This window comes from Salminus brasiliensis, chromosome 12 (assembly GCF_030463535.1).
Source record: "Salminus brasiliensis chromosome 12, fSalBra1.hap2, whole genome shotgun sequence".
In the NCBI taxonomy this organism is placed as follows: domain Eukaryota; kingdom Metazoa; phylum Chordata; class Actinopteri; order Characiformes; family Bryconidae; genus Salminus; species Salminus brasiliensis.
The window spans coordinates 11875454-11901482 of record NC_132889.1 but is presented as its reverse complement, the minus strand read 5'-3'; the positions used below and the strand labels follow the sequence as shown (position 1 = coordinate 11901482).

Here is a 26029-nt window from a genome sequence, read left to right as displayed (position 1 = left end):
CGCTCAGATGTACGCCACAGATTGTTTGCGAGGACTGTAGTTTGCTTTTAAAAGAGCAACTTGGGGGGGTGAAATGCCAAGAAGCCCCAGTTATAACAAACGTTTGATTTTGCACTGTAGCTTGGCCTCAGACGCCATGAGAAGGGCGGCAAAGGTTCAAAGACAGTGCCATTAAACACAGAGGGGGGGGGAAGAAAATACTCAAGACGCGAAGTACATGTTTATGTATCAAGGTTTATTTGATGCATTGACGATCCTCAAGTCATGATGCTACATGACACTCCTTTCCATTAAACTCCAAGTCCATTAAACCCTGCACAAAAAAAAAAAAAAAAAAAAAAAAAAAAAGAGAGGGGGTGGGGGGGGGGGTAGTTTTAACAATGCACATTTTTGTTCAACTAAATTAAAGCAAGCAATTTGGTCTGATCAGACACTAAAAGTGACCTCACTGGTAATCAGAAGTCTAACGCGTTAGTCACATCATCTCAGACCAAGCCTGAACAGGACCTTTTCTGCAACTTACCAATCTCGGGCCAGGATAGGGCCTCTTCACGTGAAGACTTGCTTCAGGTCAAACGTCTTTTCCTGTGGTAAAAACGAGCCACATTTGTGAAATTCAGTCAAAAACATTTATTAAATAGCTGATCTGATCAGTGCAAGTACAAACACCGCATCAAATCAGATCATCAACCCCCTCCTGAAGATTTACCTTTCAGCAAGTTTACCGCAAACAAAATAGCTATTATTTTAACCTGAACTAAGATATGCAATAGTCATACACAATTATTATAAATGTTTTTTTTCTCATAAAAAGCCCCACCTCGCATTTTAAAATGGCTCGTTACCTCATTCAACCATGCTTTGTCCACGTGCCATTTAGCACTGAGGGTCAGGATTTCAGATTCCGCCTCCTAAAACGCCACAGAAAACCATGTAAATGCACAATTCTCATGCAGTTAGCTAAAACCTATTAAGAATTACACGTTAAGGACACAGCCACAACGTAATTAAAGACAACATACGATGTATAATTTAAGCAATATAGCTAACCTTACTGACGCCTACGCCGGCGTGGTCTGGCAGCACGACAAAAGCTCATCTCAGCGGAACACTGGAGCAGTGTGTGCGTTTCCGTCACAACCATTAAAAAGGTAGATTAAACGAAGCGATGCGATCTTTTTGGAGAGCATAGCTATACGCTGCACGTCGAGGTTCATGGCTGAAGCGAAAAACACCCGAGGACAATTTTTCTGGAATTGATAAAAGCGGAAGTTGGGTCTCTTTTAAACCCCACCCCCTGACGAAATCTGCGCACGCGCACACGACAGGAGAGTTTTTTCGAATCAGTTCAATAAACCGATTCCTCCAAAGCTTCTGATTAAATTAATCAAACATCTGATTCACAAACATAGCCTATGAGCGATGTCAACCGTGTTCTGAACCTGTTTTACAGAATGATTATTTTTATTTTATGAGATTAAATTGTAATAGTATTTTTTTGTTTATATGTATATAAAAAAGCACCTATTATGAGAATCAGTGGGTCGTATACATATCTCTGCCCATATTAATGAATAAACATTTATAAAATACAGAAAGTGATACTACATCCGAATAGATTAAATAAATCTAACTTTTATTTCTATACTTTAATAAATACAGCAACATTAAGAAAAAAAACAACAACAACTGTAGAGACACTTTTAGTGTAACTAACATGTTTACAATGGACAATGCAATTGGTTACAATTCACTGTTTAATGCACAGATGTACTACAGCTGAAAAATTAAGTAAGAGAAATTGCCCGGGGCGTAACACCATGTTTAGGTCCCGGACATATTAATTAGGACCCCCTGCCTCTACAAAGAAAACAAAGAAAAGGTAAAAAATATTTTGTTGTTGTTCTGACATGGATTAGTAAAAAATAAACTGCCCCGTGAGTGAAAGTCCAAGGGATTCGTTTCTAATAAAGTGGCTATTAAATAGAAGTGCAGGGTAGGGGCGGTATATTTTGTCATTTCCGTCTGCTGCAAAACATTACTGTTGGAACTGAATCAAAATAAAAGCAGACAGTGTAGCATATAATCACCTGTAATGTTTAGTGCATCGTGCAACGTTTAAATAGTGCGTCAAAGGAGTTTGGACGTGTGAATCGGCTCGACGGAGTCATTTGAAAGAATCAGCTCAACAGAACGATTCGTTCGCGAGTCGCACATCGCCACAGGAGAAATGGATTCGGCTCAATAGCTCCAGAGTAGGAAACGAACGGCATGGAAAACGCTGGGTGTTGATGCTCTTCAGCCAGTCTTCTGAGAAACGCGTTATATAGTCGTACTCTATGTGAACTTGGGTTTATTCGTCCAAAATGAACTGGGGTGTGTGTAGCAGGGCCCTTGTGTGGTGCATTTTTACGGCGCTTTTCAGCAACCTGCTTCTAACGGTGAGTACGATTGCTAGCTAGCTAGCTAATGTTAGCGCTGGGGAGATTAGCTCCGCTGCTACACAGCTGTCGGGGAGCTTTATTCTCTGAATTTGAAAAATGAATGAACTGTTAATGATGGTGCCCATACTGTTAACATTACAACTCAAGGCGGTGACATCTATAAGACCAGTTCTTACACTCCAGTGGTGTAGTTATAGCTAGATAGCTGCTAGCTAACTTAGAAAGGTTTGAAACGAAAGAGGGTGCTTTTCTCTGGATAGGGAGCTAACGTTGGTGGCTAGTTCAGACAGCACGTATTAATGATCGAGTCACAGGTAATAACTCAACGAAAACGTGTCGCTTGACTTATTTTAAAGATGTTATAGATAGCATGTAGCGAGTGATAGTGTCCAGTTATAAGGTAGATGCCACGACTTGTGAATGCAGTGAAACCAAGTCTATAATTAGCCCCGAAAGCAACACTTCTTTCACAGCTAATTTAACGCTAGCACACAATGAACATCAGATAAAGAAGCGTGACTGTCTTGGCCTTGGTACATCACACCACGTACTTACTTACTTAGTGTAACATTGTGTATTTGAACAAGGCAGCGTACATATTGGATGTTTAGCTAGCTATATTAGTTTCGTACTGGTTGGAGATACTCAACCCATCGCTGATGGTGCTGTTTACCGGCAAGGCCGTCATTGATACCTTGCGAAATTGTGACTAATCCAGACAGTAGGTGGGCATGGATTTAACTGTTTTGGAAACCCGCCAGATTTTAACATGCAATGCCACCAAACATAGCAGATGTTGCTTTTTTTCCTGGACGGGAGTGCATTCTTCTTCTTAAATGATCCAGAACCTGAAATGTAGCTTCCAGTATTGTTTGTCTACTACGTGCGATGATCTACATGTCAGTGGTTCCCCTCAGTCAAGTTTTCTCACGTTTCTGATCAGGGCTGGGTTTGGCAGAGCACCTTGGCAAATAATTTCAGCATATTTCTCTGAAAAAGTCCCTCCACCAGTTAAGATGATCTTAACACTAAGATGCTTTTGGGGAAACTGGGTCCAGTATGTTCATGTGAAGGTCTGATACTGGTTTTATGTTCGTGGTTTTGTCTAATTTCTCTTATAAGCATCTAATTAATCTTTTAATCATCTATTGCCCTCTTATAGTCCACCTTTTTCCAGGTTCAGCTGAATATGCAGAGTGTGTTGTGGAACAAGTCAGTTCATGGCCATGAATAAGAAGTGACTGACTTATGCTGGAGAGCGTATGGCTGCTTTTCTGTAAACAGTCAGCAGAGTACGTTGAGGTCTGTGTACTAAGTCTTATCACAGGATCTTGTGTGTGCGTGTGTGTGTAAGCAAAGTGTGTGACCCCTGAACGGTGTTGCCACGTGAGATAGGCCCAGACTGCAGTTAGAGTGCTCTTATTAGACTGGAGAACAAGCTTGTCTTAATTAACTTTGCGCCCAAAAGCATTATTTTAGCATTTTATTAATTTTATAGCATTTATTAGGTCATTTAAGGGAGGGAGTGGCCGTTTGAAACAAGGTGACTTCTGCTTTGGGTTTTATGTGGGTTAATTGTTTTTTTATGGCTGTTAGTTTTGCAGTCTTGTTTCCCCTTCCTAAACACATCCTGTTCACTGAGATACCTGTTAAGGTTCCAAGCAATGTTTATCTAAAGCTGGAGTAGCTGTGTGAACTTGTACTAGTGTAAAGAAGTTTAAAATCCAGTTTGACTATGTTTAACATTGATGACGGTTTCTTATTTAACACATTAACTGAGTAAAAAAAAATTCTCTCAGTGGAGATGGCAAGATACCCCTTTATTCTTTTCCGGTAATGATGCACATTGCTTGACTTGATGGGAGATGTGAGGGGATATCTGTGAACCATTCCAAAATCATGCCATGAATGTGATATCACTTCTCTATTAACAATATATTCATTCCATTTATATGTCAAATTTGCACAGTACAGGAGTTCCTCAGAAGAGGCGCTTATGCAGAATTGCATGTTTTCACTTTTCATTGGTTACGCTGTGGAGCAGGGCTCACCAATCTTTTCCGGAAAGGCTCAGTGTGGCTGCAGTAGTGCTGGGTGATAAGACCACAAATAAGTTTCACAATTTATTAAACATTTTACCGTTATTATAATTAATAAACAATTATATAAGCTGCTTGAGTTGCTCAGTCGGCTTTGTGTTTGACTTCTCCATTTTGCTTTCATGGATGGGGCGGAGTTACATGAGTACACTGGGAGTACAACGACTAATGGGGTAAACAGGTTTGATGACCAATAATAACCATTGAGATTTTCAAAATTGATACATGTGAAAAGAGGCACTTCAAATCTTTTATATATTATGTACATTTATGGCCTCTAGCTGACACAGGTTGTCGAATGTAGTGTATGGAGCCTTGCCCAAAGATTCTTCTTTGTGGTGTGATTGTTTGGCCAGGGAATCAAACTTCAGTCCGGTATACCATAAGGATGGTAATGTTGTTAGAGTCTGCACCGCCTGCAACCTTATCTGTATTTAATGAATAAAACTGTCCACTATATGTTCATGAGAATGGAAATAGTTGCTACACTACCTCATCCAGCACCTTTTTGCTACTGTTGGTCTGATATAGCATCTCTGTCTCTAAGCGGACACACTTTGCCGCTATTTAACATAACATTTTTCCACTTCCGTTTTGTAGTAGTTCTCTCAGCAGCTGTAGAGAAATTATGAATGCTAATAATAAAGTCTCAGGCCACTTCAGCGTACAAAAATCAGATCTTGTCTTGGATCAGTTGTGCTTTTTATTTTACAGAAACAATGGAAATGCAGATTCGATTTTAGATGCTCAAGTTACAGGCCTCGGAAATGTTTTGGCTTCTTTTAAAAATGGAGGGAGGGCCTGCTAATCACATGGTTCGTAAAGCCTCCAGCACCCAACCGTTGTATTAAATTAGTGGGTGGACACAACATGCAGAGCAGAAGTCGTTCTTCTTGGAGTATTAAAAACTGCCAAAAGAAATGTTTTGTTTTGCCTTTGCTGCATGTGTACATTATTACGCAATGGGATTACGCGATGTCTGCCTGGGTCGGATGAAAAGGCTTCATAGCGTTGATATCAGAGGAATGTGCAACTTTGGCTTTCTCCTGCACTGACATCAGCCTGGTTCTAGTTTAGAGCTGGGCTCTGAAAATAAGGCTGTGCTTCAGTCAGCGTAGTTAGTTGAGGCACCTGGCATGGTGGAAGTTGTGGGGTGCGCAGATGTTCTGTATTTTTGTGTTCTTCAGAAACTGAGAACTTGACTTTTTCGCTGAGGAGGGAGAGCAGGTTGTGATCTCTCAAGTGTCTTCAGGTCCGTGTGAGGCCTGAGAGTGGGAGAGCTTGCAGGTGTGTGGTGTTTGCACAGGCTTAGCACTGCACGCTGCCAAGTCAGAGTAATGAAACAAAGGAAAAATGTGCATACTTTGTCCTTTCATCCCAGCTATACAAATACTGATACAAGAAAACGAGTCACCTTGTCCTTTTAGCTGAATCTTTTAGGATTTTAGTCGATTAAAATAAATAATTGATTACCGTTTATTTTTGCTATTTTGCTAAATGAGGTTTGTTTAAAGGGTGTTACAGTTTACAAAATTAATGATTTAGTATACTGTCTCAGAAATAAGTGTGATAAATGATATTGTAATTTTGAGTCTAAGTTATTAGCAATGTTCAAATATTAAAATTGGAATATAAGAAAATAAATTAAACTACGGTAATGTATAATATTATTTTGAAATCGATGACATCAGGATTACATTACGAATTGAGACGCAGTATAGCTGTGTCTGAGTTCAGCGCAGTTTTTTGATACAGTAAAAATAAAGAATGCCTGAAAAAAGTTGTCTGAATGTGGTGATATGTTGTCAGTGATGTTAATGATATGTTGGTTAGAATAAAACAGGTTTGGTTGCAGCTCATCTGATTTGCTTTAATGAAGGGTTGATTAGATAAACTAGATATTTTATGCAACTGAAAATATTGGCCTTGATCAAAGAGAGGTTTAGGATTCTAACACACAAACAGTGCCTGCCGGACAAGTTTGCTGACAGCAGGGAGAGGTTCTGTATGAGAGACGGTTGTAGTTCAACTGAATGTGTCATTGTTCCTGGTTGAGTTGTATTTCAGTTGAAGAACCTGATGACAGCAGGGTGATTAGACCTTTCTCCAGGCTAGCTGACCATTTTTAACAACTGGGAAGAGACCCGCCTCCAATCTTTAGACTCAAGTTCAAGAAGTCTGTCTTATTACTGGGAGGGGTTGTCCTCTCAAAAGACCACCTTCAACTTATCTGTTATGACATACGTACACGTCTCAGAGGACAGCTGCTGTAACCTAATGGTGCCTCTAGGGGAATATTAAGAAGCAGAGGCCCTCCAACTAAGAAGATTCTGCAATCCTGCCACCCCACCCTTCTGATTAGTTTCTCTGCCAACAACTCGGTGAAACAAGCACATCAGTTTTATATGTACAACCCCCTTGCTTTGTCTGAAATGGCTGACTCATAGACCAGTGGTTAATTTCTTCTTTCTTTCTGTCTTGTCTCTTTCCTTCTTTGTCTCTCTCTCTCTCTTCTTTTTCTTTATTTCGCTCTCACTCGCTCACTCTCACTCACTCTCTCTTCTTTCTCCAAATGTACCAAATACTCCCTCATGTCTTTTCTGCAATTAAATCCAAGCCTCCCCATGTGAGCCAGTTCTCCTGCCTGAAGAGAGAACTTGGAATGATTGACATCCACATGGAAATAAGTGGTGCTCGGCCTACGCAGCACCTGGCCTGTGAAAGGCTCTAAAATGCTTTTCAGCTTATTGCCTTCATCACACTGTGGGTTTGGCTCTGGGTTAACAGCATCTGTCTAGTCAGTGTAATTTCCTGTGTGTTTTTCTAAAGCTTCCCAACTCCTCAAGCTGATGACTTCATAGTTAAAATTGTGGTTGGGAGTCCTATATGTAGCACTATTGACTGTGCTGCAGTTGCAATCGTGAGTCTTCTAGATGCTACCAACGTGTCATTTTATGAACTGCATAAAACCTGTGATAAATGATTTTATTTGCATGTTTATGCTGTTTTATCATTTAGGTTAAATTTATGATCTGTCAAATTGACTTTACTTCTTTTCTGTCTTTCAGGAACGTTGCAACGCCAGCACTGTCTCCCTGCCCGAGAGCTTACTCTTTGTCTCCACACTGGATGGCAACCTCCACGCCGTTAACAAACTGTCTGGCTTGATCAAGTGGACGCTGAAGGAAGGTAAGTGAACCCTGTCCTATGAGACCTAGTGCTATTGTCCTGGCATTCCATCCCTATCCAGTGTTCAGTTACACTTCTGCAACAATGCCACTGCTATGGGAAAGCGCATGGAGGGCAGTGGCTGCTTTGAGGTCCTGAATACAAGTCTGCTATTGTCTCAGGTGAAAAACATCGGCATGTAGCACATTGTATCTCATGGTGAAGTCAAGGCAGCATTTCTCTTTCAGGAAAGGGGCTTTAGCCCTCAAGCCTACAGTATCATGACATTCAGACACAGCAGACAGTGCTAATGAACATGCTGTGAACTGGAAATATGATTGCGTGGCAGGCTTACAGTCTATTTGGTTTTACATTTCCACAGTTTTAGCTTAGAGCAGAAGTTTGTTGTATGTTTGTTGGCTTTTTAGGGTGCCCTCTACATTGCCGCCGTCATGCGTGTTTAAATACAGTCCACGCTTCTGTCACACATGCTCACAGGCAATCATTAACCCATCTAGTAGGGCACAAACATTGCATTGTCAAGGCCAAGCGGCGGGCAGGAGCACATTGCCTCCACCTGCAGTGCCCCCTTTGTCTTTCCTGATTGCACACGCTCAATGTCCCTTTTTAAAATGCATCAAAACTGGACATTTTCCCATCAGATGTGGTCCGCTTCTTTAATATTCACATAGCATGGAGCAGATTGTGATTCGACCTCTTGCCACGTGATTTTTGCATTCACAGTCATGAAGAATGGTCTCGGAAACCAGATGCACTAGCTTAGCAAGTCCCACACACTGGCAGAATCTGTGGGTGGGGTAATACATGTGCAGCATTTTCTCCAAGTGGTTGTTGGGATTGTTAGGTTTCAGGCTGTTAAGTCCAACCTTGTATGCACATGCTGTTGTTTTCCAGCTGTGTAGTAGTAGCAGTCTCTTAGCAGTGTGCTGGATGTCCCAGGCACTCTTGTCTTTCGGTCTCACTTTCGTGTCTTTCTCAATGCAGTATATAGAGTATTTAAATATTTGTAATGTGTGTGCTTTTAGTGTAAGCTAATGCAGGTTCACAGTAAGTAGTGTAACTATTTACATACTGGGTCTTAAAGATTTGTCTGTGTAAGTTGAGGATGAGAAGGTAGTTGTCAGGGCTACTCCTTAGAGTAAGATGTGCAGTACCTACTCTATCGGTTGGCCTTCACCCCAGGTCATTTATCTGTGCGTAACTGCTCACACATTTGTATGTCTCTGCGATAGCACCATTCACATGTAACTGAAAAGCATCTGCCTTTTTACCTTTGCAGATCCTGTTCTTCAAGTTCCAACCCATGTGGCCGAGTAAGTAGTTTTTCACTGTTTGATTGTGTGTGTATGTGTCTGTAAAAGGAAGAGAAAGAAAACAGGAACTGTGCAAGTTGCTGAGCTTGCATGACTCTTCCTGAGTGTATCATATAGTGTGATCATTTTATGAGGCTTCTACTTATGAAAACAAAGAATCAAATAATTCTGATAATTCTCAGTGGGCTGCAGGTCACTTTTGAACGTTTCATATTGGTTATGTCTGCCTTTTGTTTACAGGCCTGCGTTTCTTCCTGACCCCAATGATGGCAGCCTGTACTCTCTGGGAGGCAAGAACAATGAGGGACTAACGGTAAGCGCAAGCATGCATACAAAAGTAATGCTTCCCTTTTCTGAAGAACGCTCAAACTGATTTTCTTGCCCACAGGGCTGTAAGTATAGGGGCTTTGAAGGAAACTCTAGTTTAGAATTGTGGTCCAATATTGGTCAGTTGCTATGGACAGCGTGCAGAAACGGTTTATGTTACTGTCTCGTTTACACTTGTGGGAAAGAGCCACAACAGGTCTGGTTCTTGACCGATTGGGAAACTCCATCTGTGTTTTTGTTTAAAAGTATATGAATGTTTGAGTGGGTTGATTGTGTGGTGTAACGAATGACTGATGTATTTGGGTGTCATTGCAGAAACTCCCCTTCACCATCCCTGAGTTGGTCCAGGCTTCTCCCTGTCGCAGTTCTGATGGCATCCTTTATATGGGTAAGGGCCCGAAACTTTCTTCACTTCCTCAGAGAGGTTTCAGGAGAACTGAAAAAGAAAACATTCTTCTGTTAAATGCTCCTTTTAATATTGCTGTGACATCATGGGGCATAATATGAATTTATAACACCCCATATCGATAGCAGGCCTTTTCTTTTGACTTCCCTGTTTTTTGAGCATCCCCCTTAAAATAACATTACAAGTGGCAGCCATTGGTGTCAAACATACCATGCTGTTTTAAATTTCCTTTGTTAATAATAAAAGGCACGACTTCAAACACTACGCAAATTCAACTCATAATGCCAAAGCTGCTATGTCTTTAGGTTATTCTAGGTGAGTCCGAATTTTGCAGTGGAATTTTTTATGTTCAAATAATTTATTTTTTTCTCATAGAAACAATACCACTGGTCCCAACTTAGGACTGGTTTATGAACTTGTCACCTTTTTCACTGCTCATGAATTTTATATCCTTTTTTTGCCTGTAGATAACACCAGCCATTGATTGACCTGGCATATGAAAAGGAACTACTGAAATACTATTTTAAAATGCTGGAGTAAAACCGGAACTGTGTAGGAGAGCTGCCACAAAAGCAGTGAAAATAGAACACTACTCTTTGTTATTTCCACCTCTGTGTTTCTTAACCACTTAAACCAACCAGTCAGAGCCCTGGGAGGGGAAAGACAGATTGTGCATGTGGTCAGAAGTGGGTTTCCCCCCAGATGACCACAGCATTTGAGTTGTCTCTGTTTGACCATAAACGGCTCCTGTTCCTCCCCATTTTAGTTTGTTACTCAGCACCTTTATTTGGCTATACCGGATGGTTAGTATGTGCCACACCAAACCCACTTACTGTTTGCTACCCAGTTAAACTAAATAAGCTTAAGAGACCAGTGACCTCACTTTCCAATTGTTCCTTCCACCCCCAACTGTTGGACAAACCGACTTTCTGTTAAATGGGGAGACACACTGGAGCTAAGCTCCCTTAAGGAACCAATCTGTTCATTGTGGCCTCCACCCGGATGGGCTGTGTCCTTGTTGCATAATCTCATAGTGCAATCAACACATACGTATTTGAAGTGACACTCATCCATCACCATTGGGATGTAGGTTAAATAGTGATTTAATCAGCCATTGATTCAGAGAAGCAAATAATGACTTAATCCAATTACTTGTTAAGTGATTGTGAATGAGGATTATCCAAAGGTTTAATGTTTCTTAAGATGTGCTTTGCACTGTCTGCAGTTTGGGTCTTAACACTTCACTACCGATAACCTCAGGAAGTCGCCTAATTTGACACCTCAGTTTGAGGTGGATAAAAACACATGGCGTTCTGCCCAGTTCTTATCTGTTTACGATTGAGGTTAGAAATTTTGCTCCACTGAAAGTTTTCTCTTTTTTGTGTGTGTGTGTGGTTAACGTGTGGGGACTGAATATGTGTTGCTGCAACCCAGCAAATGCTGTAGGAATCCCTGTGGTGAATGGTGTAAAGCTTTTTTGAAGAAGTCGTCTGATGAAATAGAGCTGAAATTGTTGACCACTATGTGCAGGCTTGGCTTTGAAACTTTGCAAGGCTTTACTGAAGCACTTAAGCCCCTGCCAGACAATTTTACTGAAGAAACATAGTAAGGGAGCATGTCATTAAGTGATGTTATATTACTACAACCAAAATATCTTGTTACTACATTATAAACCAGATCCTGTATTGTTTTGCTTCTGGTAGCACATCACTGTTATCGTGTCCACACATGTATGTGCTGACGCGAGTGTATTTTGTCTGTTTGCTTCCAGGTAAGAAGCAGGATGTGTGGTATGTGGTAGATCTGCTGACGGGAGAGAAACAGCAGACTCTGACCTCCTCCTTTGCTGAGATGCTGTGCCCGTCATCATCTCTACTCTATCTGGGGCGCACTGGTGAGTCTGGAGACATACTTCTTTAAATGTCTCGGCAGCATACTGTTGACTGCCAGTCGGCTCCTCCTTGTGTGGAATACCATGTACTGTATATTTGAGTTAGCAAGCAAATTTAGTGCAGTCATCGATCCTATGTTGTGATGACCATTATGCTGACTGTCTTTACTTTTACAGAGTTCTATATTTTAAAGCCATAGTTGGAACCAACATGCATGCATGATCAAATAAATAAATCTTTTTTCTTCTTTCCTCTTCTGCAGCTTATCCACAAATGTGCTTTTTCATTTTAAAATATATGTTCTGTTTTTTCTTTCTTTTTTCTTTTTTTTAACAAAAGATTCGATCAGCTATGTAGAATGCAAATGATATAAATCATGAGAGCTGGTCAGATTCTATAAAATTTTAATTGTTAACAGCCGTGTTAACAAAGACAAGTAATGACCCTTTTAGCTACACAGCGCTTAAAGACGATCTGCGATCAGGATTGACCCAAAAACACTGATCTGCCCAACTCTAGCTATAACATAATGTGAGGCTTGCCTCGTCTATATTACTCTGAAAGCTAAGCCCAAAGAACACAGCCAGCATTCCCTTTATCTGCAACTGAAATGTTATTGCCTATACATTGGACTCTGTAATCTGTATCCACTTTTGTCATATTGATTAAGCGAACTGGTATTGTTTTGGTCACTCGTTGTTTGGTTGTTTTGGTGACTCGAGCTCCAGATCCACAAATTTGACTGTGATGAGCTTGCTTCACGGTATACGCTAGTTGTGCTGGTTGTGCTACTAAAAACTAATGCTGGATCAAAAACTGTATTTTAGAATCTCACTTATTGGATTCCTGTAGTAACAAAATGTCATAGGAATGGAGAACTACTAACATTAGGATGGCATCCCACTGTTTTTGTTTCACCTGTTTTGACAGTGCAATGTGGAAACTTCAACCTGTCACAATAATACAACACAAGATAAATGATGTGTAGTAGAAAGACAGGAAAATGCACCTTTGTCCTTTTCACCTTTAACCAGAGCTTGATAGAACCTTGTGATTGGTGTTATTTATTATGTTAGCTTTGCAGTGCAAGGTCATAATGTGTCTCTGTCCTCTGAAATTTATTAAGAGTACACCATCACCATGTATGACACCAAGAGCCGAGAACTGAGGTGGAATGCTACTTATTCAGACTATGCTTCCACACTGCCAGATGATGACACCAAATACAGTAAGTTTGTGCAACTTCCATATTTTTTTGCAATTTGAGTTGCCATGTATGTTGCTAAATTCTGTAACGAGCAAGCTAGGTTTTCCACTTTAAATTAGTCTTGTGGGAAATCCTGAGTCAAGTTGTTCTGCTTCTTCAAACTGAACTTGTTGTTTTTGCATGAGTTGTCATCCAAGTGATAAGGAAGAGCATAGGGGAAGTGTATCTAACAGTGTAACAAGCCATACTGCCATCTTTTATTTTGATTTACTTAATTCCCACTAAATTATATTTTTGTGGTAAGATCATATAGTGAAATTTTGGATATCTGCTTGAAGATGGTCCATAGTTCCACTCATGCTGATGCGCTTGTTTCCCCCTCCCCAGAAATGGCCCATTTCGTGTCAAATGGTGAAGGCCTGGTGGTGACAGTGGACAGTGAGTCAGGTGATGTGAAGTGGGTGCAAAACTACAACTCACCTGTGGTGGCCATGTACATCTGGCAGCGTGAGGGTCTGCGCAAGGTGCCACACACCAATGTGGCCGTGGAAACACTGCGCTACCTCACCTTTAAATCTGGTGAAATGGGCCGCATCACACAGTGGAAGTACCCTTTCCCTCGAGAGAAAAAAACAGATGACAAGCTCATGTAAGCAGCCGTGTCACTGATGATTGATTTAAGAATGCACGACCTCACTTACCTTGAAAATCCTCATGTTCAGAGCACTGTTGATAGCAGTGCCATCTCTGGCTCCTTTTTTTTTTTAATAATATAAAGATTCAGAATTTCAGAACTTGAATTTTTAAAGTAGTACTAAATACTAAGGTAGATTCCTCCTTAAACTCCCTCTTATGTAAACATATTCATGGTAGATTATCTGTTGAGGATGAAACTAATGCTCACACATGCTACATTTGGCAAGATCCACAAGCACATTTTGTTTGTGGGAGTGTTGTCATGTAAGTCCAGCATGTGTCAAGTTGGAAGTTTTCTTTCTGGAAAGCTTTGTGTTTCATATATTTACACTTTAATATTCTTTTTAATCAAATGTACAGATGAGGATCTATTTAGGAACCACAAATAAAAGTGTGGGGATGAGCATGTATATATTTTCTGCAGGTCTACCCTTTATGTGGGCGAGTATTCCACCAGCCTGTATGCTTCTCCCTCTCTGGTACATGATGGTGTTACTGTTGTGGTGAGTAAAACTCCACTTGTATTAATTGTAAATTTAGGACCAGGCTTTTTTCACTTTAAGAAAGCCTCTGGCTAGCTGTGTTGGTCTTTTGCCCCAATGCTTGCTTTAAGTCACAGTGATCATGCCCTGCAAGGTGACCAGTTTTAGCAGTTTGAATCTGTGCCATATAGATTGTACTTGACTTCTGGCTAGGGTCTGTCTAGAGAATGCTTACAGGAGGAAATAGCTGTATTTCTCAGTATGTGTTCATTGGAATTAGAGTGGTCCTAAAGGGACTTGTTCTGAAAAAAACCTTTCGTTTTCAATGAAATTTTGAAACAATGTAAATAACTGGCAGTTTAACAGTATGGCAAAAGTGAAAAGACAACATTGAGAAACAAAACACCTGATTTCACCACTAAACCATTGTTACTTTGTGTTACTCAGCCACGTGGTAGCACCTTTCCCATGCTGGAGGGCCCCAATAGCCAAAAAACAAATGTGGAGGAGGACCAGGAGTGTGTCATCACTCCCAGCACCAGTGTAACATTCAATGCAGCCCTGAAGAAGCGAAATCACATTAATTATATGAGGAACTATCTTCTCCTTATAGGTACTTTTGCAGTTATGCAGATCTTTCAGTTTCTGTTTTTACCTAGAGATTCCATTACCTGGGATGACTATACCACAAATAAATCTACAGCCATGACAGCTAGACTGTGTGTCAATGTCAGTGTCATTTAAACAGTGTCATGTTGAATAGCCTGTACACTAGAGATGCACTGTCTGCATAAACATTGTGGTTGTTCTGCCCCCTAGTGCATGAAAAGATTTTATTATTATTTATTTTTTTATCCTGATCTGTAGAAGCGTGACTATGCTTGTGTACTGTTTACCTACAGATAATAGTGTATATAAAACATAATATAACATTTACATGTAACATTAGTATCACAAGTTAATAAGTCATTGTAAGTAATAAGTAAAGACATTTGTTTTTACTAGGTCATCATGAGACTCCACCTGAGGCTCATACAAAGATTCTGGAAAGATTTCCAGAAAGTATTCCTCGCCAACACAGCAATGTTATCCCTCCCACCACAGAGAAAACTATTGAAGAGGTGAGAACTGTATATTTATGGTGCACTGACTTTAACTTGACTCCAACCAGCATGCTATTAGTAGCAAATAAATATACCAAAACAAAAAATAAATATATATTTATTGTTTAAGCTTTTGTTAATATGTGTTTTAATATAAACAGGTACTTTTTTATTTTTTTAATGTTTTTTAAAGGATGGTGGAAAAATCTAAAGACTGTCCCTTGTTTTCATTTATTAGAACTAAGTGCAATCTACAGTAAATAAGTAATTCATACCTTGTCCAGTAGGTGGCGTGTGTGTGTGTGTAAAATAACTACATATGTTACCTCTGTTAACATACACAGTGGTTCAGAAGTGGCACATATAGCTGAAAATTCTCCAGGTGAAGCGGATGTTTGCAGAATAAGAAAATCCCATGTTCAGAGAGTCTAGGTGACTTCTGATCACTTCTCTGATAGAAATTCTACTTCTAAAATGATTAAAGTAATTCCAGTCTGTAGTGTGGCAGCAGAGCCAGGGCCAGCCTTCCAAACCAAATTAAAATGACCAGGAGAAGTTGCTTGTCTCTGGCAAAGATGTAAAAACTATTGATAATTGCTTCTGCAGACACTGCAGCCATCTCCCTTCTTACGCTTGGTTATGCACAAGCTAGCAACCAGGAAGGTTTAAGTGCGGAAGGAGGGGGGACTCCTTAATCTGCTTTGTATGGAGTTGACATGTTTTAGTGTCTCTGTTCATTTTAACTGTGTGTCCTGTATATTAATTATTAGATTATAAGACATTTTTTACACCGCTGTCTCTCAGACTTATTTTATATATATATATATATATATATATATATATATATATATATATATATATATATATATATATATTTATTAAAAAATAAATAAATATTTGTTCTCCTTTGAATCAGAAGGTAAATGACAGTGGGATGGATGACAGCACCCCCCTGCCCCCTCCCATCCGTTCTCTTCAGGAAAAGCCTGGGCGCTTGCCCCGCACAGAGGCCCCTGTGGACAGCATGCTCAAAGACATGGCCACGATCATCTTCAGCACCTTTCTTCTTGCTGGCTGGGTGGCCTTCATCATCACCTACCCCAAAGTAAAGGAAAAAAACACAGATGGTTTATGTTCAGTGAATGGACATAAGCCCATATTTGCCAAAACATTTGCAACAATAGACTGAGAGATGGATGGTTTGTTTAGTTTTCCTTTAGGGTCACCTGCTTTATAATGTAGAAGTATGTAATTCTGGCTTTGAAGCCACCTTTCAGTAGGATTTGTTGTGCTTTATTCGTTTGAATCTCTGTGGATTTTTGTGTTATTTCTTTATAGCTTGGTCATTTTATATTGGCCCAGTATAAGTCCAGTGAAATGTGTAAAATTCCAGAGGCTAAAGTCTGCAAGATGCAAGAAAGCATTTGTTGGTAAACTAAAAACCCATAACATTAAACAAGCTTTACACATCACTGTTTTGGGCTAATGTTTGAATTGCTGATTAGTTTGAACTATCTTTAGACAGTGCCATGTTTATTTGTTTTCACTGACTGCCTGCACATGTCTTGCACATGTGAAAGTGTCCCAAATTGGAACTAATGATTGTGGTTCCTTGTTCTGTGCCTAGAGCATGCAGAAGCAGCAGCAGCTCCAGCACCAACAGTTCCAGCGGCAAATGGAGGAAAAGTTGGAGCTCCTGCAGAAGCAGCAGATGCTCTTCCAGCCGCCCAATGATCTGCTGACTGACGCAGACTTCCTGGAGGTGGCCCGCACCCGCACAGAGAGCTCCACCCACAGCACCCCCAACGGTACACCGCGTGCCTCCAATCACTCCAACCTCTCTGTGTCCGAGCTGGGTAGCTCTGCCACCGAGCATGAGGATGGAGGTAAGGATGTCCCTGCTTGACCTAATTCGGTCCAAACCCTTGTCTTGCATATTGATCTATCTGTTAACACACACTCTGATTTTTTATTTATTTATTTATTTTTATTTTTAACAGAGGATGAGTCCAACATTGTTCGAGTTGGAAACATAACTTTCAAACCAAAGAATGTTCTAGGACATGGTGCTGAAGGGACCATTGTGTACAGGTAAGAAGGGGGGGGGGGGGGGGGGGTGGCCAGATTGTTCTTGAGTTTGATCCTTTCTCATCTCAATGCTTTTATTCTAGATTAGTCTCTTTTGTCTTTGTGTGGTAATTATTTTAGTTCTGTTCTTTCTGTGCCAGGGGTCAGTTTGATAACCGACCAGTGGCCGTGAAGAGAATTCTCCCAGAATGCTTCAGTTTTGCAGACCGAGAGGTGCAGCTGTTGCGTGAGTCAGACGAGCATCCCAATGTCATCCGCTACTTCTGCACTGAACGGGACCGCCAGTTCCAGTACATTGCCATTGAGTTATGCAATGCTACACTGCAGGAGGTATAGGACACAATGTGTATCTAATTGATTGGTCTGATTGATTGGTACTGTTTGCACTAATATAATTATAATTTATTGGCCACCTACCTTGTGCCTACACTCATTGACCATTTTATCAGGTACTCGTACGATAATATAGCATTTCATTACTGACTTACAGTGGGGGAAAAAAAGTATTTAGTCAGTCACCAATTGTGCAAGTTCTCCCACTTAAAAAAATGAGAGAGGCATGTAATTGACATCATAGGTAGACCTCAACTATGAGAGACAAAATGAGGAATCTGAAAATCACATTGTCTGATTTTTCAAAGAATGTATTTGCAAATAATGGTGGAAAATAAGTATTTGGTCAATAACAAAAGTTCATCTCAATACTTTGTTATATATCCTTTGTTGGCAATGACTGAGGTCAAACGTTTTCTGTAAGTCTTCACAAGGTTGGCACACACTGTTGCTGGTATGTTGGCCCATTCCTCCATGCAGATCTCCTCTAGAGCAGTGATTGTTTTGGGGCTGTCGGCTGGCAACACAGACTTTCAACTCCCTCCAAAGGTTTTCTATGGGGTTGAGATCTGGAGACTGGCTAGGCCACTCCAGGACCTTGAAATGCTTCTTACGAAGCCACTCCTTTGTTGCCCTGGCAGTGTGCTTGGGATCATTGTCATGCTGAAAGACCCAGCCACGTTTCATCTTCAATGCCCTTGCTGATGGAAGGAGGTTTGCACTCAAAATCTCACAATACATGGCCCCATTCATTCTTTCATGTACAAGGACCAGTCGTCCGAGTCCCTTGGCAGAGAAACAGCCCCAAAGCATGATGTTGCAACCCCATGCCTCACAGTTGGTATGGTGTTCTTTGGATGTAACTCAGCATTCACTCTCTTCCAAACACAACGAGTTGTGTTTGTACCAAACAGTTCTACTTTGGTTTCATCTGACCATAAGACATTCTCCCAATACTCTTCCAGAACATCCAAATGCTCTCTAACAAACTTCAGACGCGCCCAGATATGTACTGGCTTAAGCAGGGGAACACGTCTGGCACTGCAAGATCTGAGTCCCTGGCGGTGTAGTGTGTTACTGACTGTAGCCTTTGTAACGTTGGTCCCAGCTTTCTGCAGGTCATTCACTAGGTCCCCCCGTGTTGTTCTGGGATTTTTGCTCACCGTTCTTGTGATCATTTTGACCCCTCGGGCTGAGATCTTGCGTGGAGCCCCTGATCGAGGGAGATTAGCAGTGGTCTTGTAGGTCTCCCATTTTCTGATTATTGCTCCCACAGTAGATTTCTTCACACCAAGCTGCTTGCCTATTGCAGATTCAGTCTTCCCAGCCTGGTGCAGGTCTGCAATATATAGGTCTACAGTATAGTTATACTGTTAACGAGTTCAAACAGGTGCCATTAATACAGGTAATGAGTGGAGGACAGAGAAACCTCTTAAAGAAGAAGGTACAGGTCTGACAGCCAGAAATCTTGCTTGTTTGTAGGTGACCAAATACTTATTTTCCACCATTATTTGCAAATAAAGTCTTTAAAAATCAGACAATGTGATTTTCTAAATTTCTTTTCTCATTTTGTCTCTCATAGTTGAGGTCTACCTATGATGTCAATTACAGGCCTCTCTCATTTTTTTAAGTGGGAGAACTTGCACAATTGGTGACTGACTAAATACTTTTTCCCCACTGTATATTTGAAGGCTTTTTACTAGATTTGATGTGAGGATTTGATTGCATTAAGCAACAAGAACATTAGTGAGGTCGGGATGTTTGATTGACTGCCTCCCCAGCTCATTCCAGAAGTATTGAATGGAGCACTATCATTCCAGAAAACACAGTTCGACTTCTCCACAGCTTAGTGCTGTTGTCAATATGTTTGTGTTTTATCTGCTCATGGATTCTCTATGGGGACTAGACAAGCTGCAAATATTTGTATTTACGCATCTGTGTCAGCAATGGGTGCAACTTAAAGTAGCTGAATGCATTCATTAGCAGGGGTGTCCGCAAGCATTTAGACACGCAAATGAAATGCTTGCATTAATAAATAGGTGTACCGGTCTTCCTAATGAATTACTCGGTAACTGTATGTTTAAACTAGTTTAGACATTCCGGTCTGCATAATTGATTAATTTTTAGAATCACGATTGTAAAGTTTTTTTTCAGTCTGTTTAAATCCTGTGTTTCTTTCAGTATGTGGAGCAGAAGGATTTTAATCGCCATGGTCTGGAGCCAGTGACTCTGCTGCAGCAAACCATGTCGGGACTAGCACATCTTCATTCTCTTAATATAGGTACTCAATACAAAACAAATAAGACTTATTGAGGGACTTATTAAGGGATTATTATTATTTTTTTTTAATCTGAGTAAAGGTTCAAAGTTCAGTAGTTCAGAGACTCATTCTGCCCTTTTCCTAGTTCACAGAGACCTGAAGCCGCACAACATCCTTGTGTCCATGCCGAACGCTCACGGGCGTGTGCGTGCCATGATTTCTGACTTTGGCCTGTGTAAGAAGCTGGCAGTGGGCAGACATAGCTTCAGCAGGAGGTCTGGAGTTCCAGGCACTGAGGGTTGGATTGCTCCTGAAGTTCTCAGTGAGGATGCTAAGCACAACCCAGTGAGCAATCCTTTTTTCTTTTCTTTTTTTTCCTTCTTCACCGGGAAATAAACAGTTTAATTGCATGTGTAATGTCCATGCAGTGCAATGCTAGCAGTGGCCATTAAGCAGCTCACATTATTATTCACCCAACCTACAATTGTAGTATTTAATATTTGTAGTACAGTAAGTATAAGTATATAAGTCAGTGTATATTTTAGTTCTGGTCTGAAATTATGATTTATTTCTTGTTAAAATCATAAAAGTAAATATTTCATTTCTGTTAATGGTGCTGCCAGATCCCACTACAGGGTACTGGTTTATGTATCTCCCTTTTCACTGCTCATGATCATCTCTGGTCTCTTTCCATTACAGACCTGCAAGGTGGACATCTTCTCTGCTGGCTGTGTTTTTTACTATGTGGTGTCGCAGGGCAGTCACCCATTTGGAAAGTCCTTACAGCGTCAAGCCAACATACTCATGGGGGCCTATTCTTTAGCCCTGTTACAGCCAGACAAACATGGTATGTAAGCAAAAGAGCACTGTTCTGAGGTATCAGGCTTAGTTCTTTTTGTGAACTGTACCATATGAACCTCTATGAACAAGTAAAAGTAATAAGAAGTATAAAATAAATAAATAAATGTAATCTGTGCTTTAAGGGTTTTTTTTTTTTTTTTTTTTTTTTTGCAGAAGATGTTGTGGCCATGAACCTAATAGAGCAGATGCTGAGTATGGAGCCCGAGAAGAGGCCATCAGCAGAAAGAGTTCTCAAACACCCTTTCTTTTGGTCCCTGGAAAAAGAACTGCAGTTCTTCCAGGTATGAGCAGCCAATGTTTCTCTAAAATGTCTTCAAACCAGTTGATTCAGTTTCAGAAGAGAATGCAATACTTTCCCTTTTGTTGAATTGGCGATGTTAAAATGAGTCCTAGTTGGGTCCCAGATTCCAACAAGCCTTTTAGTTTTCAGATACATCTTAACTGGCAAAGTGGGAGACCAGTGTAATGCTCGCTTTTTAAGAATCATCTTTGTGCTAATGTAGCAGGCATCAACAGAATGGAAGAGACAGTTCAGGGCTTTAGCAATCAGTCACGTGGGGCAAAATTACTGCACACACACACACACACACTCTGATGTACACTTTCTCTAGCCCGTTGAATATTCACCGTGTTGTTTTTGTTTTTTTCCATCGTCCTGTTTCCTATAAAGTGTATGCCATTACACAGCAACAAATAGCAATCTGGAAATGTAATGTAAATAATGCAACAAAATGACATTGTAAATAGTTGTGAAAATGCATTTCACACATTAACAGTCATGCACATATACAGTCTGCAGCTGTAACTAAATGGATGGAGACCTGATTTTACAATGCAAACTAGAATAATAATCACATTGGACAAAACGTAATGAAATATTGACCCTAACAGCTTCACATCAACATCTTCAATTTTCTAAACCTGCACTGAGACATACCTGAACACGAGACATGGGGCAGAATTGGCGGACACTATTTCTGTGTTTAAAAACAACAAACTAGATGAATATTTTTATATATATATACACACACACGCATTACTTATGCGGTACTTATTTTCCACCATAATTTACAAAAACATTCTTTAAAAATCCTACAATGTGATTTCCTGGATTTGTTTTTCTTATTTTGTCTGTTATAGTTGAAGTGTACCTATGATTAAAATTACAGACCTCTCTCATCTTGTTATGTAGGAGAACTTGCACCATCGGTGGCTGACTAAATACTTTTTTGTGCGTGTACGTCATGTACAACCAACAGGGAGATCCATCGCTGGTTAATAGTGGACAGTCTCGAATAATCTTCATTTTATATAGGAAGGACATCTAAGCCTGTAGCAAAGCAGACTCTCTAAGCTGCTTGACAGAAAGTGACCACTGTAATGTGATGTGCAATTCTGATCTTTCTTATAGGACGTGAGCGACAGAATAGAGAAGGAGCCACTAGATGGCCCAATTGTAAGGCAGCTGGAGAGGGGAGGACGGGCTGTGGTCAAAGGAGACTGGAGGGAACATATCACTGTGCCTCTACAAACAGGTAAGGGATAAAAGATGGGGCATGTCAGTTGTGAATCTGTTCATTCTTATTACAGTGTTACGCACGACTGTTCTACTTATTAGGTATAAGTATTATTAAATTGTTTATATAATTCTAAATAAAATGTCTATATGGGTTTGCTTGTGCTGGCCCATGCTGGTAATAAATGCATTGGAGGATTTGCTGTGATTGTGCTTACACCTCTGTTTGTTACAGATCTACGCAAATTTCGCTCATACAAAGGTGGGTCTGTTCGAGATCTTCTGCGTGCCATGAGAAACAAGGTAAGGGTGCTTCATTTGAATTCAAATTTTTTTTTTTTTTTTTTACATGAACTTTTTTTAATATATAAACGCTATTGCATTTTCCTGGCTTGACCCTTGTAGAAAAATGTCTACATAGTGTTGCCCGTACCCCACCCCTCTTCCGGGGCGCAACACCTTGCGTGTTCGTTTTGTGGAAAGAGTCGCAGACGAGTGGAGTGAAGTTAGAAGCAAACCAAAGTATTTATTTAAGAATGCTGCATCCAGGAGAACAAATGCATTAAAGACAGTGTATCAACCATCCCAAAGCAAAGTTCTGACCCCGTTCTCATCTGACTCCACGTTTATACCCCAAATGACGTGAAACCTGCCGATGAGGCGTTTCTACAGATTAGTCTATGTGAATATGCAAGATGGCACATGTTAGTACTCAGATTCACGTGTCTGACTCCACCATCATGCTTGACCTTGACTATGTTTTGTATTTTCTCAAAGCTGGACAGTGTAGCGTTCTCTATGTGTGTGCGAGGCAGCTGCAGGTTAGGGAGTTACCCACACAGAGAGAAGGCCGCTTTGTCCGACCCTATCAGCATCCCCTCTACCCACACAGAGAGAAGGCCGCTCCGTCCGACCCTATCAGCATCCCCTCCATATCACTTCAGTTCAAACAAAGTACACCAGTCCCAATTGGGGCCAACACGATGGTCCATGACAGTGACTTCGGACACATGGAGTGGCCTCACTTGTCATGCTGATGTATAGTTTTAGTAACGCAAATGTCTTTAAGCGTGAATCACCCGCCTTTACCATAGAACTCCATATGTTACATGTTAATGTGTCTCAGGAGGCCATGTCATGTGAGTTAGTAGGCCATACAATGTAATAAGGTTATAATATATCTTATGAGTAAATATCATGTAAGTTAGTAAGTGGGTGAGTAATATGCCATGCAAAGTGACTCTATATGTCGCACACCAATACGTGTTACAAGTGGGTATTATGTGGGTTAGAAACAAGCCATACATTGTTAGCTATGTGTGTAAGCCTACATGATATAAGTATCGGATAATCATTTGTATAGATGCATATAAAATACAAGGTTTCACACAATGATTATGTAGTTGTTGATACTAAGTTGAGTAATCATTATTTAAGGATAATTTGTCAACAAACACAAGGTATAATAAACATTTTACTACAACACCCTTCACACCATCTGTAATACTGCTAATGCAGGCTAATTTGCTCTGACTAAATAGTATCTCTCATTCAAATGTGGCTTTTAAAGCCTGTACTTGTGTATATCATAGATTGATTGGAAGATGCAGTCTTCCTGACATCTGCAATTGTAGTTTCCAATAGTTCCATATGTTGAAATCACATGCTTTTCTTGTTCAGTTTAATCCCTGATTCACATGTTCAAAATGGTGTACTAAATTATTGAAAGCAATACATTGATGCATCTTATTTTCTCCGCTGTGCAAAAAAAAAGGACTGAAATGGTGGTAAAATATATATTTATGGTCAAATTTGGGCAAATAAATGCTGAATTATGATATTTAAGACAGTCCTACTATTTTAAAAGAAGTTTAAACGGCCACATTACAGTTCATGATTAGCATGATCATATTTTTGTGAAACTTTGTGAAACACTTCATTCAGCCATGCAATTCAAGCTGCTTTTTTCCCCATTGCAGAAGCACCATTACAGGGAATTACCTGAGGAGGTTCAGGAGACTCTGGGCTCCATTCCAGATGACTTTGTCTCCTACTTCACCTCCCGCTTCCCACACCTGCTGCTACACACGCACCTGGCCATGCGCTTGTGTGCCCAGGAGCGTCCCTTCCTGCCCTACTACCACAGCTCCGAGCTGCTCCCCCGGACTGTTCACACACAGCCTGAGCCCAAGCCCCCAGAGCTACAGCAACCCACAAGCCAGCAGGATCCACGTCTATCCACACAAACGGCACCTCCAGCCAGTCTGGACGTCTCCCCGCTATCAGATCAAACTGAACTGTACAAACCTGTTGCAGAGTTACCCGCTCCGTCCATGGCACCCAAGCGAGAAGACGGTGCTCTGTAAGATTGCTCGACTGCGACCCCTTTGGGAGTCTTTTGCTGTTCCGAATAGACACATTCCAGGGTGCGGCCTCTCTGAGGGTGCGTGGTCCGGGCCTGCAGTGCCCGACCATGTCTCTACGGGAGCAGCCGCCCCGTCTTAAGTGCCTTATGTGTTCATTTTAGACAAAACGGCTCTTTTCAGAGCTGCCTAGCGATTCCTGGTGAAGCTAGGCTGGAGGATGCCTGAATTTGATCCTGTTTTTTGGACCATGTTCTCCTTAAGAATCTTTTTTTAATTGTTATTTCACTTTCTAAAGAACTGTTTTGTAAAGGCTGAATACTGTGATGCTCACATGTATGAGGCAATGATTAATTTAGTTAAACACAAAAGTGGTCAAGAGTAATTCTGCTGTGCAATGTCAGTGATGCTTGGTGAGAGACCTCACTGTTGAGTATATATTTTTGTACATATTTTGATCGGTGATAATCAGTCCGTGTGGCCACTGTGCCTTTTTAAATCCCACTGTGCTCTGTGGCTTAGCTGTGAGGTCAGGGAAGGTATTATTTTGCCTGTCGCTGTGCTGCTGTTGGTTCTTGACCTTTGTTGAATCCAAGGGGGGAAAAAGTCAGTGCAATTCAGTATATTCTCACAGCTCATTGCCAGTAAACGTGTGCATTTTATTTGAAGGCAGACTAATCGATCAGCAGGAACATGAAAACTAGGGATGTGCCGATGTGAGAATTGTGGGTTGATGTCTGATGTATTTTTTTATTTTATTTTATTTAATTCTTTGGGCAGATGCAGATATTCTAGCAGTGTTTAACACCGCAAACATTTAGCATAGTAGTCCTGCATCACCTTAATACCTAAAATACACCTGAAAATACAATAGTCTTTCTCATCATCAGCTGACAATGTCAGCCAAATCTAATCATGTCTGATACTAATACTTAGTTAAGCACATATCTACTGATAAGTTTTGATATCTTCATGCATCCCTAATGAAAACACAGGGTCGTGTGGTTTATATAATGAGATTTCAGTTCAGCTGTCTGCTGAGCCTTTCAAAAAAGGGTTAAAGAGAAATACTACTTATCACAGGAAATGTTCAGGAAATATGTAGCTACAGTTTCTCTCCTCTCTGCTGACACTATTCAATTTGAGCACACATGGAATTTATTTTGGGCATTTTTCAATGCATTAATAGGGAAAAAATGAATAATCACGTTAAACTGTCACTATATATGTAGTGGCTTTCCCAATGGTTTATTTTATACACATTAATTTATTAAATATTTTTTTGTTTTTGTTCTTGGAGGAGACTTACTTTTGTACAAGCTGCTACTGTACAATGCCAAAATGCAAAATAAAGCATTACAATTTCTGATCTACATCTTATTCTGGGCCTGTCCGCTTTACTCGGGCTGGAGAGATCTCACTTTCGTTTTCAGGCAAATGAGAGTTGGGC

At 40.5% G+C, this 26029-nt stretch overlaps 1 protein-coding gene, 1 long non-coding RNA gene and 1 other non-coding gene across 4 annotated transcripts; 1 reads left to right on the top strand and 2 right to left on the bottom strand.

Annotated features, from left to right (window-relative positions):
* Nucleotides 1-32: 32 nt before the first annotated feature.
* Nucleotides 33-171, bottom strand: LOC140574603 (small nucleolar RNA SNORA50). The gene has a single exon (XR_011980749.1). It is a non-coding gene; the product is annotated as a small nucleolar RNA SNORA50 (small nucleolar RNA).
* A 43-nt stretch (nt 172-214) lies between these two features.
* LOC140574388 (uncharacterized) lies at nt 215-1283 on the bottom strand. Its single transcript, XR_011980726.1, has 4 exons — nt 1051-1283; nt 846-911; nt 524-585; nt 215-313 (listed from the first exon to the last, which is right to left on the bottom strand). It is a non-coding gene; the product is annotated as an uncharacterized lncRNA (long non-coding RNA).
* A 947-nt stretch (nt 1284-2230) lies between these two features.
* ern1 (endoplasmic reticulum to nucleus signaling 1) lies at nt 2231-25952 on the top strand. 2 transcript variants are annotated; one of them, XM_072693204.1, is made up of 22 exons: nt 2231-2441; nt 7612-7732; nt 9012-9045; nt 9286-9358; nt 9688-9760; nt 11550-11672; nt 12797-12898; nt 13265-13526; nt 13998-14076; nt 14503-14668; nt 15061-15176; nt 16078-16263; nt 16786-17044; nt 17159-17249; nt 17387-17576; nt 19761-19860; nt 19985-20184; nt 20539-20686; nt 20854-20981; nt 22112-22235; nt 22452-22519; nt 24196-25952. In XM_072693204.1, the coding sequence occupies exons 1-22, from the start codon at nt 2367-2369 to the stop codon at nt 24580-24582; spliced, it is 3105 nt and encodes a 1034-aa protein (XP_072549305.1). In that variant the 5' UTR covers nt 2231-2366; the 3' UTR covers nt 24583-25952. The 2 variants fall into 2 exon arrangements, with proteins under 2 accessions (XP_072549305.1, XP_072549304.1); XM_072693203.1 differs by having other exon boundaries at nt 16075-16263.
* The last annotated feature ends 77 nt before the right edge of the window (nt 25953-26029 follow it).

Excerpts from the sequence above, each read along its gene's own strand:
- ern1 (XM_072693203.1), top strand. The coding sequence starts at position 2,367 with ATGAACTGGGGTGTGTGTAGCAGGGCCCTTGTGTGGTGCATTTTTACG. Across the intron at positions 14,077-14,502 it reads ATGATGGTGTTACTGTTGTG|CCACGTGGTAGCACCTTTCC; the intron begins GTGAGTAAAACT and ends TGTGTTACTCAG. Across the intron at positions 17,045-17,158 it reads CACCGAGCATGAGGATGGAG|AGGATGAGTCCAACATTGTT; the intron begins GTAAGGATGTCC and ends TATTTTTAACAG.